This window comes from Tarenaya hassleriana, unplaced genomic scaffold (assembly GCF_000463585.1).
Source record: "Tarenaya hassleriana unplaced genomic scaffold, ASM46358v1 Cleome52, whole genome shotgun sequence".
In the NCBI taxonomy this organism is placed as follows: Eukaryota; Viridiplantae; Streptophyta; class Magnoliopsida; order Brassicales; family Cleomaceae; genus Tarenaya; species Tarenaya hassleriana.
This window is the reverse complement of record NW_010967884.1, coordinates 341615-360809: the sequence shown is the minus strand read 5'-3', so window position 1 is coordinate 360809 and position 19195 is coordinate 341615. Positions and strand designations below refer to the sequence as shown.

General features: G+C 39.4%; 4 protein-coding genes across 7 annotated transcripts in view; all 4 read left to right on the top strand.

The window, feature by feature from the left end:
* Window positions 1-331: 331 nt before the first annotated feature.
* LOC104827615 (40S ribosomal protein S13-2-like) lies at window positions 332-1977 on the top strand. Its single transcript, XM_010560812.1, has 5 exons — window positions 332-442; window positions 531-603; window positions 1137-1275; window positions 1366-1552; window positions 1739-1977. The coding sequence occupies exons 1-5, from the start codon at window positions 420-422 to the stop codon at window positions 1770-1772; spliced, it is 456 nt and encodes a 151-aa protein (XP_010559114.1). The 5' UTR covers window positions 332-419; the 3' UTR covers window positions 1773-1977.
* A 1896-nt stretch (window positions 1978-3873) lies between these two features.
* Window positions 3874-7079, top strand: LOC104827614. Its single transcript, XM_010560811.1, has 6 exons — window positions 3874-4563; window positions 5106-5320; window positions 5461-5604; window positions 5809-6026; window positions 6282-6540; window positions 6685-7079. Exons 1-6 carry the CDS (start codon window positions 4338-4340, stop codon window positions 6811-6813), a joined length of 1191 nt encoding a protein of 396 aa, XP_010559113.1. The 5' UTR covers window positions 3874-4337; the 3' UTR covers window positions 6814-7079.
* Window positions 7080-9531: 2452 nt separating this feature from the next.
* On the top strand, window positions 9532-12028 carry LOC104827613 (IRK-interacting protein-like). Of its 4 annotated transcripts, none has more exons than XM_010560810.2 (3): window positions 9532-9895; window positions 10211-10247; window positions 10495-12028. In XM_010560810.2, the coding sequence occupies exon 3, from the start codon at window positions 10599-10601 to the stop codon at window positions 11862-11864; it is 1266 nt and encodes a 421-aa protein (XP_010559112.1). In that variant the 5' UTR covers window positions 9532-9895; window positions 10211-10247; window positions 10495-10598; the 3' UTR covers window positions 11865-12028. The 4 variants fall into 4 exon arrangements, with proteins under 4 accessions (XP_010559112.1, XP_010559111.1, XP_010559109.1 ...); XM_010560809.2 differs by having other exon boundaries at window positions 10211-10268; XM_010560807.2 differs by having other exon boundaries at window positions 10211-10290.
* Window positions 12029-13057: 1029 nt separating this feature from the next.
* LOC104827612 (tubulin-folding cofactor D) overlaps window positions 13058-19195 on the top strand; it is a 6584-nt gene continuing 446 nt past the window's right edge. Inside the window, exons 1-17 of the mRNA XM_010560805.1 lie at window positions 13058-13406; window positions 13487-14034; window positions 14215-14317; window positions 14536-14712; window positions 14871-15056; window positions 15374-15490; window positions 15588-15692; window positions 15818-15988; window positions 16090-16305; window positions 16481-16679; window positions 16951-17156; window positions 17238-17459; window positions 17565-18068; window positions 18150-18419; window positions 18531-18575; window positions 18716-18901; window positions 18981-19183. Of these exons, the coding sequence (XP_010559107.1) occupies window positions 13206-13406; window positions 13487-14034; window positions 14215-14317; window positions 14536-14712; window positions 14871-15056; window positions 15374-15490; window positions 15588-15692; window positions 15818-15988; window positions 16090-16305; window positions 16481-16679; window positions 16951-17156; window positions 17238-17459; window positions 17565-18068; window positions 18150-18419; window positions 18531-18575; window positions 18716-18901; window positions 18981-19183 (3659 nt within the window). The 5' untranslated portion in view covers window positions 13058-13205. The remainder of the gene's footprint in view (window positions 13407-13486; window positions 14035-14214; window positions 14318-14535; window positions 14713-14870; window positions 15057-15373; window positions 15491-15587; window positions 15693-15817; window positions 15989-16089; window positions 16306-16480; window positions 16680-16950; window positions 17157-17237; window positions 17460-17564; window positions 18069-18149; window positions 18420-18530; window positions 18576-18715; window positions 18902-18980; window positions 19184-19195) is intronic.

Sequence of the window (19195 nt, the reverse complement as noted above, 5' to 3'; positions counted from 1 at the left end):
TTAATTAATTAGTTAATAATAGTATTTAATATAACTAAGGAGACTAAATCAATTAGAGTTTACCCAAAAACAAAACAAAAAAGTACAGATAAAAATCAAATAAATATAATTTTAAAAAAAATTAAAAGATTTAATAAAAAAAATAATCATAAGAAAATATAAATCTTGGTTTATGTGAAGGTTCGGACCGGAGCCATACCAGAGAATACTGTTTGTTAGTTGGGCCGAGCTCAAACTATGGGTCCTCCCGTTCGGCTCTGTAACTACTGGGATCATACTGGAAATGCATCAAAGAAGCGAGGCTTTATTTGCAAATATCTAAAACTGTGAAAACCCTAGCAGTCCTCGCCATTAATTTGGGATCAAACCAGGGTTTACGTTTCTCTCTCGAGTGCCGCAGGAATCCGCACACCGTCACCATGGGTCGTATGCACAGCAGAGGGTTCGTCAGTGTTTTTTGTTCCGCTTCCACGAGAGCATTGCTTGTGTTGTCTCTCTCTGCTGATCTGTTCTTTTGTTTTGCTCTGTAGAAAGGGTATTTCGGCATCTGCCTTGCCGTACAAGCGGACGCCGCCGAGTTGGCTCAAAACCTCTACCCAGGATGTAAGAATTTCGGAATATTAGGTTTGTCTTTGTGTTCTGTTTCGTACGTGGTTCTGTCTGTTTGATGGAGAGATTGGTATCGCCTATCGTGTGAATTACTGTAATGTTTATGGTGGTGTTACTTTGTCTCGACATTTCCTTTGGTTAGTTTAATCGGTTGGAGGTCGGCCTTGTGGCACTGATAGCAATCATCAGCTACTTCACTATTGCTGTTGTGAAAATTCTTTTTGAACTTTGGAGATGGCGAGGATGTGAATTGTCAGTCTAGGATTATGGTTATGAGATTCCCGATTGGTGGTTTGTTCGTTAACTTTGTAAGAGTACCGTCATAACTTCTAAATCACGACGATCTTGGATGAATCCATAAACTCTTTGGTGAGAAATATGCACATATAAAGAGACAATATGCATTACAAATGTTTCATTTTGATATTGGAGTTCCTTTTTACCCTTGTATTTTTAATTTCCCCACCGTGAGTGTTGTAAGTAATCTGGGTTTAATGATTTGATTTTTTTGTTTCTGTTTCCATCAGGTGGATGATGCCATTTGCAAGTTTGCGAAGAAGGGCCTGACCCCATCTCAAATTGGTGTCATTCTCCGTGACTCCCATGGAATCCCGCAGGTTAAGAGTGTTACGGGTAGCAAGATTTTGAGGATTCTTAAAGCCCATGGTACGTTCGAACATCGATATTTCTTCGTGGGTCATCTGTTTTAGTTGTCAATAAACTGGAAGCTAAGAGTTTAATTGTACTTCTTAAAAGGTCTTGCCCCAGAGATTCCTGAGGATCTGTACCACCTGATCAAGAAAGCAGTTGCTATCAGGAAGCACCTTGAGAGGAACAGGAAAGACAAAGACTCCAAGTTCAGGTTGATTCTGGTAGAGAGCAGGATCCACCGGCTGGCTCGCTACTACAAGAAGACCAAGAAGCTTCCTCCTGTCTGGAAATAGTAAGCACTTAACTCAGCTGTCATCTGGTATTACTGTTTCAAATAGTAAGTAGTTTCTTGATTACACTGAACTTGGCATCTGCGGAATTGGAGTCCGGCTGTTTTACTACTTGACGATCATGTTGCATGCACATCCATCCACATTGGATCCTTTTTCTTATTTTTCGTCTCTGAAAAATTTTGCAGTGAGTCTACTACAGCGAGCACCCTTGTGGCTTAGTGGGCATGGCTTCAAGAATCTGCATTCTGTTAGCAGGACTCAGGCAATGTGTATCTCAGCTTTTGTTGGGTTACAATGAGATTTTGAACATTTGGAGAATTAAGTGGTTCTATCTGTCATCAAACTGGTTCATGTTTCATTTATTGTTCAGAGTACTTAAGCTTTGGCCTCTTATGGTCTGAAAATGTTTCACTAGCATTCACTATTCGGTTTCGGTTTCGGTTTCCCAACTTTAAACATAAACAAAAAAAAGGTAACAAAAAGAATCGATCGGCTCTGTTTGGATAAAAATCAGTGTTTTGATATATATTTTTTGTAAATCATTTTAATGTTTTTAAAAAGTTAATTAAAAAATTAAAGGAGAATCCATCCACAACCATGCGGATATTGGTAACTAACTATCGCCTTCCTCTCCCGGGCATTGGTATCACCGATGAAATTGATTACTTCCCTCGAATTTAGTAGAACCTTGTAACAGCTCTATTCGGGTCTTGTTTATAATCATCTCGAACAATTCAGAGATCTTGTTTATAATCATCTCGAACAATTCAGAGATCTGCTAGAATTTGTGAAGTAATTAATGGCTCAGAGATTTGAGATCGAATCCTAAAAACTAGAATATTAAAAGAACGATTTCTCTTACTCTCTAGGACGTGTCTCTAAGCTCTCAAGGTCTAATCTACGATTTGATGGTATTCACCAAACATAAATAAGTCTGAAACCCTAAAAATCGAAAGAAAAAAATATATTTTTCCCGAGGCCAAGATCCGGTTTGGGCCCTCGTTTGGGCCAGTCCTGAACACTTCTGGTGCGGTTTGAGTGGGCTTAGATTTGGGTCGATTTGGACTTGAAATCAATCCGGTCTAATCCTGACAGAGACCATTTTGGTTTGATTCGAGTCAGATTAGGCTAAATCGACCTATTCTTGCTCATCACGCTTGTTCTGGTCCGGTCTGGAATCAACCTGGATTGATTTGGTCCGGACTCCTAAGAATGCTTCTCACATGCGACAATTTCGATCCGACAACCCGTTTTCTGGTCAAAACCAATTCCATCCCGATTCGTCACACATAAGTCTATCTTTTTGCTTTGTGGCCTTGTAGACCCATTCGTAGCCTCGGAAACCATTTTCGAACTGCAAATCATGGTTAGCTTCTAGTAAGATGTCATGATCACCCACTTTAAATTGAGTTAGAGACGATTTAACCTAGGCAGTAACATCTCAAGTTCTGATTTTTTTGTCTCACGATATCATATATTGAACAAAGGCATGAAATAAGTCACACTTCAAATTCAAGCTAGTGTTTTCTTGTCCGGTAAATCGACTGATAAGATAGATGAACTATTTCATTTATAGTATGACCATGCATTTTTATAATCCGATTTTTACGAGAGGTCCAATGATATTTCTCATGTTAAGGAGGTGACAAATCCCGCCTTAACTGCCTATTATCTCTACATGACTCGTAAACATATCCAAGTAACGTCGTTATGATCATTTAGTTAAAGACGACGTTTGATACAATCAAGATGCATTACTCATCTTGTCAGTTACTTTAGACATCTCAGGTCTGATGATCGAAGAACGAACTGTTATATGAGATTCAAGTCTTGGCTCATATCCGTATGACAATGTCATTTAGGTCATCCAATCAATCGTTCCTAACGAGTACCCATAATTATGATTCGCATCCAAAACGAATGACTATCTCTATGAACATCAATCACACTTCATGCATCATCGCTCCTACAATGACGACCGATCGAGGAGTTTAGAATCATGCTACAATAGTTCAAAGATGTCGATATATAACAAACATGCAAATCATATAACGGATAAAGTAATGTTTTCATATAAATGAATCAATACAGAATCCAAATGTTATATCTCGGATCATCCTAGAACATCACAGACATATGTTTACCGGTTTATCCAGTTAATTTGGTTTGTCCAGTTTATCCGAGTCATTTGGTTTGTTCAATTTTATACTGTCCCTTGGCTCGTCTTTTTACCGGTTTCTTCCGATTTTTTTTTGATTCAATTGGTCATTTTATACCCGATTTTGGATTTTATTACCGATTATTCCGGGTTCTCAAAATTAATTTTCATGTCTATCCGTTTGATTTCCACCCGATGGTGATTTTGTTGTGTTTCTATTCAAACAAGTATTCATGGGAAAATGATAATTCGTGTGGGAATGAGAGAAACGGCTTATCTTCTGTCAGATCTGAAGATCTCGGTTCAGATGTCTGTCAACCTCCTTTGTGACAATCCATCAATGCTTGTATCTTACCTCTAACTCTGTTTTTCACGAGTGCACCGAGGACTCGTCCGTAAACGGCAGACTGTTTCTCCTCTCTTCAGTTAAACGCCACGTAGTCTGGAGTGATTGGACTCCCAATCTTGTCGTCGATTCCCTCGGCATCCTACTGAAGTCCTCCACCGATCGGAAATTCTTCCTGTCTCGCCGGCGAAGGGGAACCAAGTCTGAGTGCGAGCTTCAATTTCGCTTCGTTCCAGAATCTCCTCCGTTGTTTCTGCAGATTTTTTTCCCGGGTTTATCGATGGTTTCTCGTAGGGATTTTCGGAGCATGAGATCCTACACCGGATGGCGTCGGTTTCTCTTTCTTCTTCCTCTGATCTTTATTCTCCCTTATCTCTTGTCGGTTATGGAGTTTCGCTCGAATCCGACTGGAGAAGAAGCGCACAGCGAGCGTAGTAAGAAGCTGGATCACATTGTTCTCGGTCCTGCCGCCGGCAAAGGCTTGCCGGACCGGTTACATTGCCAAGGTTAGATCTTGTCTCTTCTTATGTCACATTCCTTTTAGGTAGAATTGTAACGTGAATTGCGTTGGAGCGGCTCCATTTCAAGCTTCAGAAGCTCTGTTTAAGCGACTTTTATGTGTTATATTACTCCTTCACTGGAAATGTATGTCGAAATTGCCATTAGAGATCTTCATACGAGCAAAAGCGATTTTAACATTTCCAGTAATTAGATCAATCGAGGAATTACCTCCTGCGAATGTTATAATTGGAAGTTTGGACCCTTGTCCACGAACATTCAAGCAAGTAGACCGAATAAGGTTTCTTTGATTGTTCTTGTTGGCCACTCATGTAGTGGTTCCATGACAAAATGATGTCATAAGTTGTAGCTAACAGAATGTTGTGTATACTTGAGTTTGCATCACAGAATTTCACTCATTGGTTTCACGTTTGGTGGATCCTAATAGGAAGCTTGCTAGGAATCGAGACGTTATGCATTGTTTTAGGACTGAACTAGTGTTTTATTGTTATGTTGTGGTGTACATTATCATGTTGACATGTTTGTGTAGGTATGAAGGCGCTGAACAGGACTCATGCTTCACCTTTTTCTGCTTCTGGTGGCGGAAATGGTGTTTCTTTTGTCACGATGTTTACTGTGTATAATACAACACTTGAAGCTCAAGCTAATGCAAAGGCTTCTACCATTGTTTCTGTTGGGAGTACTACCTATAGCAAGCCAGAGAGGTCAATGGCAGTTCTGAATGCATTCATAAACTTCATTCAGGTAACCTTTTCTTCATCATGAGCTATGTATCATCCGAAGTGAAATCTGCAACTGTGCTACAGATATGCTCCAGAATTTGAAGTTTGTGAGGGTTTCTTACCTTGTAGAAATGCTGATGTCTAATGAAAATATTGTTTCAGGTGACGATGCCCAAGAGCAATGTTGTTATATTAACTGATCCAGCTTCTGATCTCAATATCCAACAAAGTAAAGTGATTGTACAGCCCATTCAGGGAGACTATTCACGAGATAAGCTGATGCTTCAAAGAATCAGGTCTTACATTGTAAGAGCAATTCACATTGATAACTAGGTAGAACAAGTTTGTTACTTTTAGTTGTCTCTTCTGTTTATTTGGCGTCAATTGGTTCAAAATCTTCCTCTTGATTCTCTTTTAATTCATTGTGGAATGCGCTTAGGGAAGTACCTGGATTTTAGAGAATATATGATGTTTGTCAAACACTCACTCTTGCTAATGTTGGCTACCCAGATTTTTCTTGAGATGATGTATGAGAAGCAATCTCAAAATGCGGGTGGTTCAAACCACTATATCTTCACCGACTCAGATATAGCTGTGGTTGATGACGTTGGGACTATATTCGATGAGCATACAGACTTTGATTTGGCGCTGACATTCAGGAATAACAAAGAGCAGCCTCTGAATTCAGGATTTATAGCTGTGAGGGGCACCCGTGAGGGGATCCTAAGGTTTACAATTTACCTTGCTCTTTCCTCGTTTGTTTAAATACAAGTAATTTCAGATGGTTAAGAAACATTATATATTTTCTTGCTTTTAAACCCGGTATCTGAATCTGATATATAAATTGGGTTGGATCACAAATAGGAATAGTTGCCTGATCTAGCTTCTGAGATTCTGTTATCGAGTCACAAGTAATGATCGGTATTGTGGCCAATGTATATAAACCTCTAACGGGGAAATGTTATATGGGGGTTCCATTGCAGGGCTAAAAATTTTCTTGAAGAAGTTCTGAAAACTTACAGAAGCAAGTATATGAGAGCTTCACGCATGCTCGGTGACCAACTTGCTCTTGTATGGGTTGTGAAATCTCACCCTTCATTTGATGCAAAAAGATTTACCAAGCCACAAGCATTCACCCAGGGAATAGGTGGAGCCTCAGTGCTATTTCTACCATGTGCCATATACAACTGGACACCCCCTGAAGGGGCTGGCCAGTTTCACGGCATGCCATTAGATGTAAAGGTATATTGTTGCAGTGTCCTTAAACCATGACTAATCCTGTCATGTCGATATCCATCAATTGTTCAAAATTTTCTCTGGAACTCCAACTGTTTCTCTCCGGGTCTCTGTTTCTTACTCGTTTGGCCAATTTTTGTCAAAGCACAGGTTGTACACTTCAAGGGATCGAGGAAACGATTAATGCTCGAGGCATGGAACTTCTACAGCGCTACTTCTAACATTTCAGACATGTTATGCCTTGTCTTAGGGAGTGGAAGAACAAAGTATGATTTCTAAAGTGAATTTTGTTTCATTGGATCATTTGACACCCGGTGTTACATTCACATCCTTACCATGTGGTCTGGAGTTACGAGAGGAAAGCGTGGAACTGCTTTGTGCTTTCTGGTTCGTAAGTGGTCACGCCCGTAAACCCCAGTGCATAGCCGTGTAAACAGCTGCTGAAGGTGTGTATTGTTAGAGTTTATGTTCTAGACATGACCCATTATATGATCATATTGTTATTGTATTTGGATTCATTGGAATGAATGAAAGTTATTTTTCTATTTTTGTTATATAAATTGTATGTTATTGTTTAATCATATATTGTTATCATAATAATATTAAACTCCCTTATCAGTTGTCGATGTGGTCGATGTGAGCACATTGACGAGATAAAATTATCATAAGGCATAGTAAATGAACATAGGGATGATCAATAGCGAATCCAGAAAAAATTTACGGTGGGGCACATTATTATATATATAATATAAAAATCAATAAAAATACATTATCATTAAAATATGTATATTTTAAAATTTAATTATATGATTTTTATTTTTTTGAAATATATCCATAACAATTTTATTTGTAAAAATATATTTTTTTCGATCAAACAAACTAAACAATCACTTAAAAATTGATCAATTGCACAAAACTATCTCTACAAAATTCATTATTAAAAAACATCTTTCAACAGTCGCGGTAATAACGAACAAAATTTATGTCGATTTCAAAAGTTTTGTATACTAATACATATGAAAGAAATTTTTTGTTTTCACCATGAGACGAGAAGGATTTCTAATATTAACCAAATTTATAAATATAATTAAAATATAGAAATTGATAAACAAATAAAAAAATAAAATTATTTTAAATAAAAACTATAACACTTATATACCTTTATTTGGTTGTTTTTTATTTTTTATATGATTAAATAACAGATTTAGATAATCTTTTAGAGAATTGAGAAAAAAAATGGAAGATTAAAAATAGATAGAAACAATGAAAACTACAACTAAATTTTATATTTATAACTGTGATTTTTTAAAGTAATTTTTATTAGGAAAACACTTTTCAAAATAATTTTGTATTAGGAAAAAATTTTAAATTGAAAAAAGAAAAAATAAAAAGTAAAAACCTAAAACCTGCGGTGACTAAAAAATACATAACCTATTTTTTTTTATAAAAATATAATACAAAAAATAGAAAAAAAAATGAGAGGGGACCCACATAAAAAATTAACGGGGACACTTTTAACTCTCTTGAAACCTTGTAAAAATTATAAATGCATTAATTTTTTTTAAGTTTTTTGAGTGGGGGCAGAGGACCCCTCCCTTACACGTACATACGCCTCTGGGGATGATCTAACGTATTATGTATGGATCGTAATCACGAGTATTCGTTTTTGAATGAATATTGAATGATCCGTATGAGAATGTCATATAGGTATCAATCATGATTTAAATCTCATGTAGTACTCCGATTTGTGCCCTTTGATTTTGACTTGTGGTCTATATAATATCTGACATAGGGAATATTGTACTTTGACATGGACAAATATCGGACCGTAACAAGATGACAATAAATGCGGTAGTTAGGGACGTTATGAACCATGTAGAGGTTAATAGAGAGGCAAGATGAGATTTTGTTCGATTGGGTTTTCTGGAATCCCGGAATTGCGATTCACAATCACACATGGATTCAGATTGTAGGGTGCATTTAGCAGAAGACGATAACAAAAATTAAACCACTTTAGCAACTAATCTTGCATGTTGTAGTCTAAGGAAGAGAATACTAACCTAGAATCGGTAATGTCGATGTAAAGTGACTATGATGCATTTACGGATGAGTGGGAGATGAATGTTTATAGACACCCGTGAAAGGTATGACAAGAAAACGTGTGTTTTGACGAAGATACACAACCGTTACCTTCGTAATTTTTTAACTCTATGAGAACCCAAGATATATAATTGAATAGTGATAGATGTAGATCAGAAATATACTGAAATTTCATAGTATAACATTTAAGTTGTGATATTGTGTTTTCGATCACTAATAGTTGGATTCTTGACCACCGAAAGATAAGGTGTCAATTTAGACTTGAAATCTGATTCGAGCCCACTCGAAAAATGTTGGGTTTCAAACCTAACTTTTTCTTTTCAACTCGAAAAAAGTTAGGTTTTCCTGGACTTGAATCCGGTTTTGGGTCGGTTCGAAAGCCCCAATTGTTTTTTTTTTTAAATTAATGAAAAAAATAAAAAAAGTTTACGAAGAAGAAATTGAACGGGTCAGTCGAGCCCCAGCTCGAGCCTCCATAGGGCTGGGCTTTCGAGCTCGGTGGTGTAGGCCCAAAAAAATTCAAGTCGGGCCAAGTGCGATTCGGGTCGGGCTGGGCCGATTGATATCCCTAGCGACAGAGGAGAAAATCAACATGATTCCAAGTTTCCAACCAAAGATATATACGATTCGGGTATGCATTTTATTTCCGCATTTTTTGTTACAATTTAAAAACCTGTTCGAGATTTTTTTTAAATGTTTTCTTCGATCCTTCAAACCTCGGACACGGTATTTACCCAAATTTTCGAAAAAGAATTATCATAATCAGTCCTATCGAAACAACCAGCTAGGTGATGAGCCTTCTCATAAAGAAACAAGAAGACAAGGAATGCCAACGAAGTTTCAGCTTACCACCAATTTCTCAAGCTTCGAAATTTCGTTGTTTGGTAAGGAGGATACTCTCGTCATGGTGACGGGAAAAACAGGATCCGAAAATATTCGCTGGAGACGAAGAAGATACAAGCGACAACGTTGAACTCACAAGCTTCTGCTGGTTATGGTTTCGCAGGTTGGGACCTTTGGAACGAGGTAGAGGGTTTGAGTAGTTTTAAATAATAGAACATTATCCTCTGTCTCGTCTTCTCTGAGTTCAATTACTACCAAAGTATTCCTTTCTCTTTTCCTTGTCCTCCGGCTAAATCTCCGGAGATGTATCCGGCGGAGCGCTCTGACAACTTCTCTGTGTCCGCTTGCTTGGCGTGAAAGCTGATGAGAGGTTAGCTATCGTGAAACTTCTGTCTGATTACCCCACGGAACAAATCAGGTGATCTCTTGTTCTCGATCTTCTTCTCTAGTTCAGATCAAATTTCAGTCTTGTTCTTTGTCTATCTGCCGGCCAGACCAGCAAATTTGTTGATAGTTCCGGGAAATTTTCAGTTTCCGCCTTAGGTAGGTCGTTAGGGTTCAAAGTTTCCTCAGTTTCCACGTTTTCTTAGTCAGTGGCATTCAGATGCTTTCCAGAAATCGCAGTGTTATGATTCTCTGAGTAGATTCTCATCATTCCCCGTCAGAGTATATATTTTCCCCATCCGATCCGTGGAATCGTTAAAGCCCTTGTTTGTACTCTGATTCGTTTCAGAGATCCGTAATCAAACGAAGGCAGTTCAAGAGAAATGGTGAGAGGACAAAGTACCGAGGTTAATCAGCAGTCTCTTGCAGGTTTTTGAACTTGTCGGGAAATTTTCATTTCAGGAGCGTTAGTGGGGCAAAACGTTGGTTAAAATGGAAACCTTGCTCCCAACCAGTTTGGAAATTTTCATTTCATTCCAGAGTTTTCCTCCATATGCTGTGCAAATCTATTGGCATTACATTTTCTTGAATGACCCACTTCTTGTATAACTGATTATGTTTTTCTGTTTGCAGGAATCTGCTGTTCCTGGGATTGATATGAAACAAATCGTGTTTGCCCGTTTGTTGAGTTGTGTATAAGGAATCCAGATTGTTCTACCCTGTTGTCGGTTTCAGCTATGCTACCTGGTGGGTTGAAAGATACCCAAATCCGTGAGACCAACAGCCAAAAGGTCCATCCTCAACCCATGGAAGAATCTATTAACCAGAAGCCGGAAGCAATGGAGGCACTGATTTCAAAACTATTTACGAATATCTCATCTTTGAAATCGGCCTATATCCAGCTTCAAACTGCTCATACACCCTATGATCCTGAAAAGATTCAGTCAGCAGACAAGCTTGTGATTTCTGAGCTCAAGAGTCTTTCAGAACTCAAGCACTTATACCGGGAGAATAACCCAAAACCTGCATGTGTCTCCCCTCAAGATTCTCGATTAGCTGCAGAGATCCAAGAGCAGCAAAGCCTCCTGAAGACATATGAAGTAATGGTGAAGAAATTTCAGTCGGAGATTCAGAACAAGGACTCTGAGATCATACAGCTGCAACAGCAGATCGAAGAAGCGAACCATAAGCGGGCAAAGCTTGAGAAGAATCTGAAGCTGAGGGGCCTGTCCACAAGAGAATCAGAAGGTTTTGTGGTCGGTAATGGACATTTTACTGTTGACTTAACCCCCGAGCTCTTCATATCATTCTACGAAGCTGTTTCTAAGGCTGTCCATGATTTCTCCAAGCCGCTGATTAACATGATGAAAGCTGCTGGATGGGACCTTGATTCTGCTGCCAATTGTATTGAAGCTGATGTTTTTTATGCCAAGAGGGCTCACAAGAAGTATGCATTCGAGTCATACATATGCCAAAGGATGTTTTCTGGGTTTCGGCAGGAAAATTTCTCAGTCGAATCAGACAGTTCATCAGTTGATGCAGAAGGGTCATTCCGCCAGTTTCTTGCTCTAAAGGATATGGATCCACTTGATGCCCTAGGTCAAAACCCGGATTCCATTTTCGGTAAATTTTGCAGGAGCAAGTACCTCAGCCTGATCCACCCGAAGATGGAAGCTTCTTTCTTTGGAAATATGGACCAGCGAAACTACGTTATGGGGGGTGGCCACCCAAGAACTGCATTCTACCAGGCGTTCTTGAAACTTGCTAAGTCGGTCTTGCTTCTGCACAGGCTAGCCTATTCCTTTGACCCGGCTGCCAAGATCTTCCAAGTGAAAAAAGGATGTGAATTCTCGGATGTGTACATGGAAAGCATTGTGAAGAATTGTGTTATGGATGAGGAGCAAAGTCCAAGAGTCGGTCTCATGGTTATGCCTGGGTTTTGGATTGGTGGCAGTGTGATTCAGAGCCGGGTTTATCTCTCGGACATGAAGGTGTCTGAATGATACTTATGGTCTGGTACCAATGTCTAGTCTGATTGTTCAGAATCAAACAAGCTATTACCTTACCATCGTCAATACGTCTCCTTCATTGTAATGCTTTGATTTGCTTGCGTGGCCGTTTCCACGAAGGAAAATCCAACGATGATCGTCTCCAATAGGCCCAGCGATTTCTCTTCTCACGTTTCATTTCGGAGAATCCCCTTAAAAAAGAATTATTCGTCAACATTTATAACTTATAATTTTTTTTTATTACCGAAATTGAATAGCAAATAAATAAATATATTTTAAAAATTAGCAAATTTATTTTTCGAGTCAAACAATAGCGTCAAAAATGTTACGGAAATCTAACGTGGTAAAAGCGTTTTCTAATTAATCGTCACGTAAACGGCCACATAAAAAAATAAAAACAATTAATATATATATATATATAATTGTTTTTATTTTTTGATTTGAATCGATATAAGTCCCTTGTCGTTCTGATTTATCACACGTCGTTATTCGCCTGTGAAAGTTTTCTGATTTGAATGTCCACAAAACTCTATAGGAATCGAAAGATGATGCTGACGTTAACGTAGACATTTGCCAATGCGTCCCATAGTGCTTTGTCCGTTTCTGGGGCAATGAAGGATTTGAGGATGCTCGGGTCAAGAGAACTTTGCAGGATGGCTAAGGCAAGGCTATCCTTTTTGCTGGCTTCGGTCGTCACTTTTGTACCAGTTGCATCACATTCTTCTTCCACGGATGCAGCATGAACTCTGTTTGCACCTTACCATAGTTCGCACCTCTTGAAAACAGCTTTGATAGCCTTAGACCAATAAAAATAATTTTCTCCAACGTGATGGGAACGATTTTTATTGAAGTCGAATCCATTGTTATTCAGAAAGGAAGGAAGAAACAGGCTTTGGACAGAGGGAGATGAACAAAATATGTAAGAATATTTATTAGATCGGAAGTTCTAGTTCTAAGTATCATCCTATGTTCGATTCCCGATCTATATTTTTGGGTGGTATGGTAGAATTAAATTAGATGATTTGATTTATAAAATATATACTTTTATTTAAATATGAATACCAAAATTCAGATTTTAAAAGATAAAACAAAAATTTAGAGTTTATTAAAAAAATTTGACAAGTTCAGATATGTTCTAATTTATAAGTATAGAGTTTATAAATTAGAAACCCTTCAGAATTCTCCCTTGTTAAAAAGTTGAAGTTAGAATCCTTTCGTCTAAAAATCGGTCCGCGATCGAAAATTTGAAGGGCGGGAATTAATATTAATTAATCACTCTTGCTCGAATCTCGTTCTGTCGGAAATCCCAAGTTGAGGGAGAATACTGCACAGTTAATGGCGGCTCCGGAGGAAGAGAGGCCATCGGCGGCGTTGGAGAATGGAGGGGAGGGGGAAGACGATGAACATGATTCGAAAGAGAGAGTTCTGCAGAGGTACTTTCTGCAAGAATGGAAGCTCGTCAAGTCGCTCCTTGACGATATCGTTTCAAATGGCCGCGTCGCCGATCCATCTTCCGTCCAGAAGATCAGATCCATCGTACGTTTCTTCATCGATTCGCATACCCGGCGATTTTGAAATTTCCTTTATGTAATTTGGGTTGTTTTCTTGTTGTTCAGATGGATAAGTATCAGGAGCAAGGCCAATTAGTGGAGCCATACCTGGAGGCCGTAGTTTCTCCGTTAATGTTAATAGTCAGGTCTAAAACGCTACAATTAGGTGCGGAATCTGATGAAATCGTTGAAGTAATCAAGCCGATAAGTATCATAATTTATACTCTAGTTACGGTCTGTGGGTACAAAGCTGTTATCAGGTTCTTCCCTCATCAAGTTTCCGATCTGGAACTCGCTGTGTCTCTCCTGGAGAAGTGCCATAGTGCAACTTCCAAGACTTCGTTGAGACAGGAAAGCACCGGTGAGATGGAGGCCAAATGTATTGTATTGTTATGGCTTTCAATCCTTGTGTTGGTTCCATTTGATATTTCATCCGTCGATACGAGCATTGCTAATAGCAGTGGTTTCGGTGAGAACGACGTGGCTCCTTTGGTGTTGAAGATCTTGGGTTTCTGTAAGGACTATCTTTGCAGTGCCGGCCCTATGCGCACTATATCCGGATTGCTTCTCTCCAGGCTTCTAGCACGTCCGGATATGGGAAGGGCCTTTGCAAGGTCTGTGCCTAGCATTGCTTTTATGTGTATACATGGTCCCATTATTTCTCTTTAGCTGCCTATTTCATCAACAAGACTGAGTTGGCTCTTGTAAATTGTTTATCCGCTTACTTGTCTGAATTGTTCTGATTTTACCGATATATTAACTTTTATTTGTTTCTCTATGGGATTCTGTTTTAGTTTTCTTGGGTGGACACATGAGATATTATCCACTCAGGCAGATGATGTTTTGAATCATTTCCGTTTACTTGGTGTGATGGAGGCATTGGCTGCCATTTTTAAGGTATATGTTTCATACTTGAAGTTGTGTACTTTATTTTTATCACAAGGACACACCACTAAGCACGTCAGCGGGGTTTCACATCTTTCCTGAGATATCCATAAACTGATCCTTTTAGTTCATGTGTATAGTTTATATGTCATAAAGAAATGCACCTGCCTTCTAGCGCATTACCTTTTCATATAGCGTCTGGATCTTATATGTCATCAACTCATTGGCAGACTGCTAGCCAGAAGGCGTTGCTAGATGTGATTCCTACTGTCTGGAATGATGTCTCCATCCTTAGCAAATCAGCTACAGCAGCTAGGAGTCCTCTGCTCCGCAAGTATTTGATCAAGTTAACTCAGAGGGTTGGGCTTGTTTGTCTTCCACATCGTGCACCTTCCTGGCACTATGTGGTACATACCTTTTAGTGTAATCTTATTGCAGGAACCTAGATTTTTTATTGTAATGATTTCTTTCCTTTGAACATATCGTTTGGTGGTTACTGATTAGTCACTATGCCATATCCCTGCGGTTGAGACCTGCTTATGGATTTGGTATTGTCTGGATGCAGGGCAGAACCAGTTCTCTTCCTGAGAATATATCTGTAGGTAAATCTCAAAAGGTTGACCAGCCTGATCAAACTGCCATTGCCATCTCTTCACAACCAGAAATATCAAATGAGGAAGATGAAGACATGGAAGTTCCAGACATCATAGAAGAGATAATTGAAATGTTACTCTCTGGCTTGAGGGACACGGTATGTCCGAAGGGTGAGATCTTGCTGTTAGGTTGGTAACTAGAGATTGTAATGATTTCAGATTAAGATTTGCTACTACTGGTCCTCGGTGACTAAATGAACACATGATGATCTGAGAGCAAGCACATTGCTTTGCGCATCATGTTGACTGGAGTAGCCTGATAACCCTGAAATAGATCTTGTTTAATTCTTAGTAAATGGTACACCAAATAAACTTAAGTCTTGGTCTAAGCACCCCATCACAGTGAATATGAATTGTTGGCATGTGAAGCTTGCAGCTGCCCTCTGTTATACTGAATGTCTGTTAAACCATATAGGACACCGTCGTTCGTTGGTCTGCTGCAAAGGGTGTAGGTCGTGTAACTTCACGTCTAACATCTGGTCTTTCTGAAGAGGTGTTGTCATCTGTGTTAGAGCTATTTTCACCTGGCGAGGTACCTACATAATATGGATGGCTAATAGCTTGTACCGGGATCCCATGAAATGTGGACATTATCTAGCTTGTTATAGTTCTGATATTCATGACTTCAGGGTGATGGTTCTTGGCATGGGGGTTGCTTAGCCTTGGCTGAACTTGCTCGTAGAGGGCTGCTGTTGCCCAGAAGTCTACCAAAAGTTGTCCCCGTCATTGTGAAGGTTGGTTCTCTCAATACATGATAATCTTTCTTACTTTTTCTGAGGAATTGCATGTGAAGCCATGGTATTTGGATCATGTCTAGATACAAGAATCATATAGTTCTACATATTTGTATAATTCTCAGGCACTCCATTATGATGTCCGTAGAGGTCCACATAGTGTTGGTTCTCATGTGCGTGATGCAGCTGCTTATGTTTGTTGGGCATTTGGCCGTGCTTATTACCACAAAGATATGAAGAACGTGCTGGATCAGCTTGCTCCAGACTTATTGTCTGTGGCTTGCTATGATAGGGAGGTGCTAATCCCTTCCCTTGTAACATTTTGTTTATCTTTTCTTACTTGTATATCTCCAGTGTCTCCATGTTCATAATTGTTTTTGTGGTTTTCAACAATTAGGTCAATTGTAGAAGGGCTGCTGCTGCTGCTTTTCAAGAGAATGTTGGAAGGCAAGGAAACTATCCCCATGGAATTGACATAGTGAACATAGCTGACTACTTTTCCCTTTCATCTCGAGCCAACTCTTATCTTCAAATTGCTGTTTCGATTGCACAATATGAAGGGTATCTTTACCCATTTGTGTATGAACTGCTAAACAGCAAGATCTGCCACTGGGTATGCTCACTAATCATAGGCTTTGTTTCAGTTTGATGTTTATCTATAATCTATCTTCCCTGCAAAACTAAATACACTGGGTAAGTCGAAAGGCTTTTCTCTGTGTTTTCTAGGACTATTTCCAAATTCAACCACCCATTAAGAATATGGTAGAAGTTGCTTTTTATGTTTTCAGGATAGGAGTTTGAGAGAACTTGCTGCGGAAGCTCTCGCTGCTCTTGTGAAATATGAGGCTGAGCACTTTGCAAACTATGTGCTGGAAAAATTGATTCCTTGCACACTTTCAACTGATTTGTGCATGCGCCATGGTGCGACTTTGGCAGTTGGAGAGATTGTGGTAGCTTTGCATCAATGTGCCTATGTCCTTTGTGCTGGTGGGTACCATCTGTTTCAGCATTAGCTTTTTTAGTATTATTGCGTTTAAGCATAGATCATTTTTAGTATAGAAATCAAAGAAGTGGAAACACCTTGAGACTTTGATCTTATTGTTGCAGATATTGGTCGAACTATTCTTTCCCTTTCCAAGGTTCCTTTCTTAGTAGGGAATAGAATACTATTGTTTTTCAAAACGAGTTCAGGATTGATCATTGTCATCATTACCTTTCCTCTCTATGATCAAGGTTCCTGAAGCATTCATTTTAACAGGTACGCAGAAACGAATTGCTGGGATTGTCCCTGCTATTGAGAAAGCACGCCTTTACCGTGGAAAGGGTGGAGAGATAATGCGATCTGCTGTCTCCCGGTTTATTGAGTGTATCTCGTTGACTCATGTGCCATTATCAGAGAGAACAAAACAGCTCCTGCTTGGTACGCTCTCCGAGAATCTAAGACATCCAAATTCTCAAATACAGGTGTGTCTTTAATTTCATGGGGTCATTTGTCTCATCTTCTTGCAATAAATCGCGAATTAAAGAGCTTTGCTGGTTTCACAGAATGCTGCCGTCAATGCGGTTAAACAGTTTGTGCAATCCTATCTCGTTGGTAGTAGTAGCGAAGCCGTTGATCTAATATCAAAGCATCTTAAACTGCTAACTGACACGAATGTAGCTGCTCGAAGAGGTTCTGCACTGGCATTAGGTGTCTTGTCATACAACTTATTGGTTGCAAAGTGGAAGGATGTTGTTTTGAAGCTATGCAGTGCTTGTGAGATTGAGGTAAAAGTTGACAACACATGACATTTATAAATCTGTAAGTTCCTCGAGAAAAAGAATGAAATATTATTGGCTATTTGGCTTTGAACCGATCTTTCTTCCAAGCAGGAGAACCCTGAAGACAGAGATGCTGAGGCTCGTGTGAATGCTGTCAAAGGACTCACATCTGTTTGTGAGACGCTTACGAAAGACCCGCAACCCGAAATGGATAAACTGTATCTTTTTCAGCTGATCAAGACTGAAGTGATGAATACTCTACTGAAAGCTCTTGATGATTATTCAGTTGATAACAGAGGTGATGTCGGTTCTTGGGTTCGTGAGGCTGCAGTGTACGGAATCGAGAAATGTACATATATCCTCTGTAAGAAAGACTCGATCATTCCAGTGAGTACCGATGATAATAATACAACCTCGCTTTTTGATTCAAATCTTGCCACTCGTGTGGTTGGAGGGATTGTAAAGCAAGCGGTAGAGAAGATGGATAAACTGAGAGAGGCTGCTGCAAAGGGCCTTCAGAGGATTTTGTACCATGAGACCGTTTTCGTCCCTTTCATACCTTACAGAGAAAAACTTGAAGCAATTGTTCCAAGGCAACCAAATTTAGAATGGGGGGTAAGGAAGCAACATACTTGTGATTCTTTTGAAAATTGCCAAGGCCTCTATCTGAATTATCGATTGTTTTCCCTCTTGTAGGTACCGGCCTTCACCTTCCCACGTTTTGTCCAACTGTTAAGATTCAGTTGCTTTAGTAAGGCAGTGATGTCTGGATTAGTAGTTTCGGTTGGAGGATTGCAAGATTCGCTCAGAAAGGCATCACTCTCAGCACTATTGGACTACCTGCGGGAGGGTGAAGCAAATGGTGGTGACGAACAAATATCCAGGGAGTCTATGCTATGTGACGACATTCTATGGATTCTCCAAGAGTACAAGAGATGTGAGAGAGTTATTGTTCCGTGTTTGAAGGTAATAATAATATGCACATATGGTAACTGTTTCTAGATGAAACTAATTTCCTTTTTCACTGATAGACATATTGTCTGCAATCTGTGTGTAAACCCTCCTTATGTTTTCCAGACCATCGAGATCCTCTTCAGCAGCAAGATCTTTCTGAATCGGGAGGTTGGTTATATATAATTTATAGTTACATCAATAATGTTGTTCTTTCACTGGTATTCGAAACAATTTAGTATTTGGCTTGAAGGCAAGTGCAGTTTTCTCTGGTTGATCTCAGTTCGTTTTCCGTTTTTGTTTAATTTCAGGCTTATACATCGAGCTTCTATGCTGGCATAATGGATTCGCTGGCCATTGAGCTAAAACTCTCAAAGGACTTCACTAAGTTATACACTGGTCTCGCGATACTCGGTTACATTGCTTCAGTGCCGGAACCAAACAACAAGCGAGCATTCTCTCAGCTTCTGGCCTTCCTTTGCCATCGGTACCCAAAGGTCTCTCTTTTTGCACTTTTCTGCACAATAACTACATTGCGTATTATATTTTGATTTGTTTTTTCCCTTTGCAATACAGATCCGGAAGGCCGCAGCTGAACAGGTATATCTCGTCCTTCTCCAGAACGGAGATATGGTGGAAGAAGAGAAGATGGAGAAAGCGGTTGAAATTGTTTCAGAGACTTGTTGGGAAACAGATTTGGAAGTGACGAAACCCGAGAGGTTAGAACTGTGCGAATTGGCCGGTCTAGACCCGGCAGTAGTGTTCAAGTCCAGCAGCAGGGATGGGGGGGG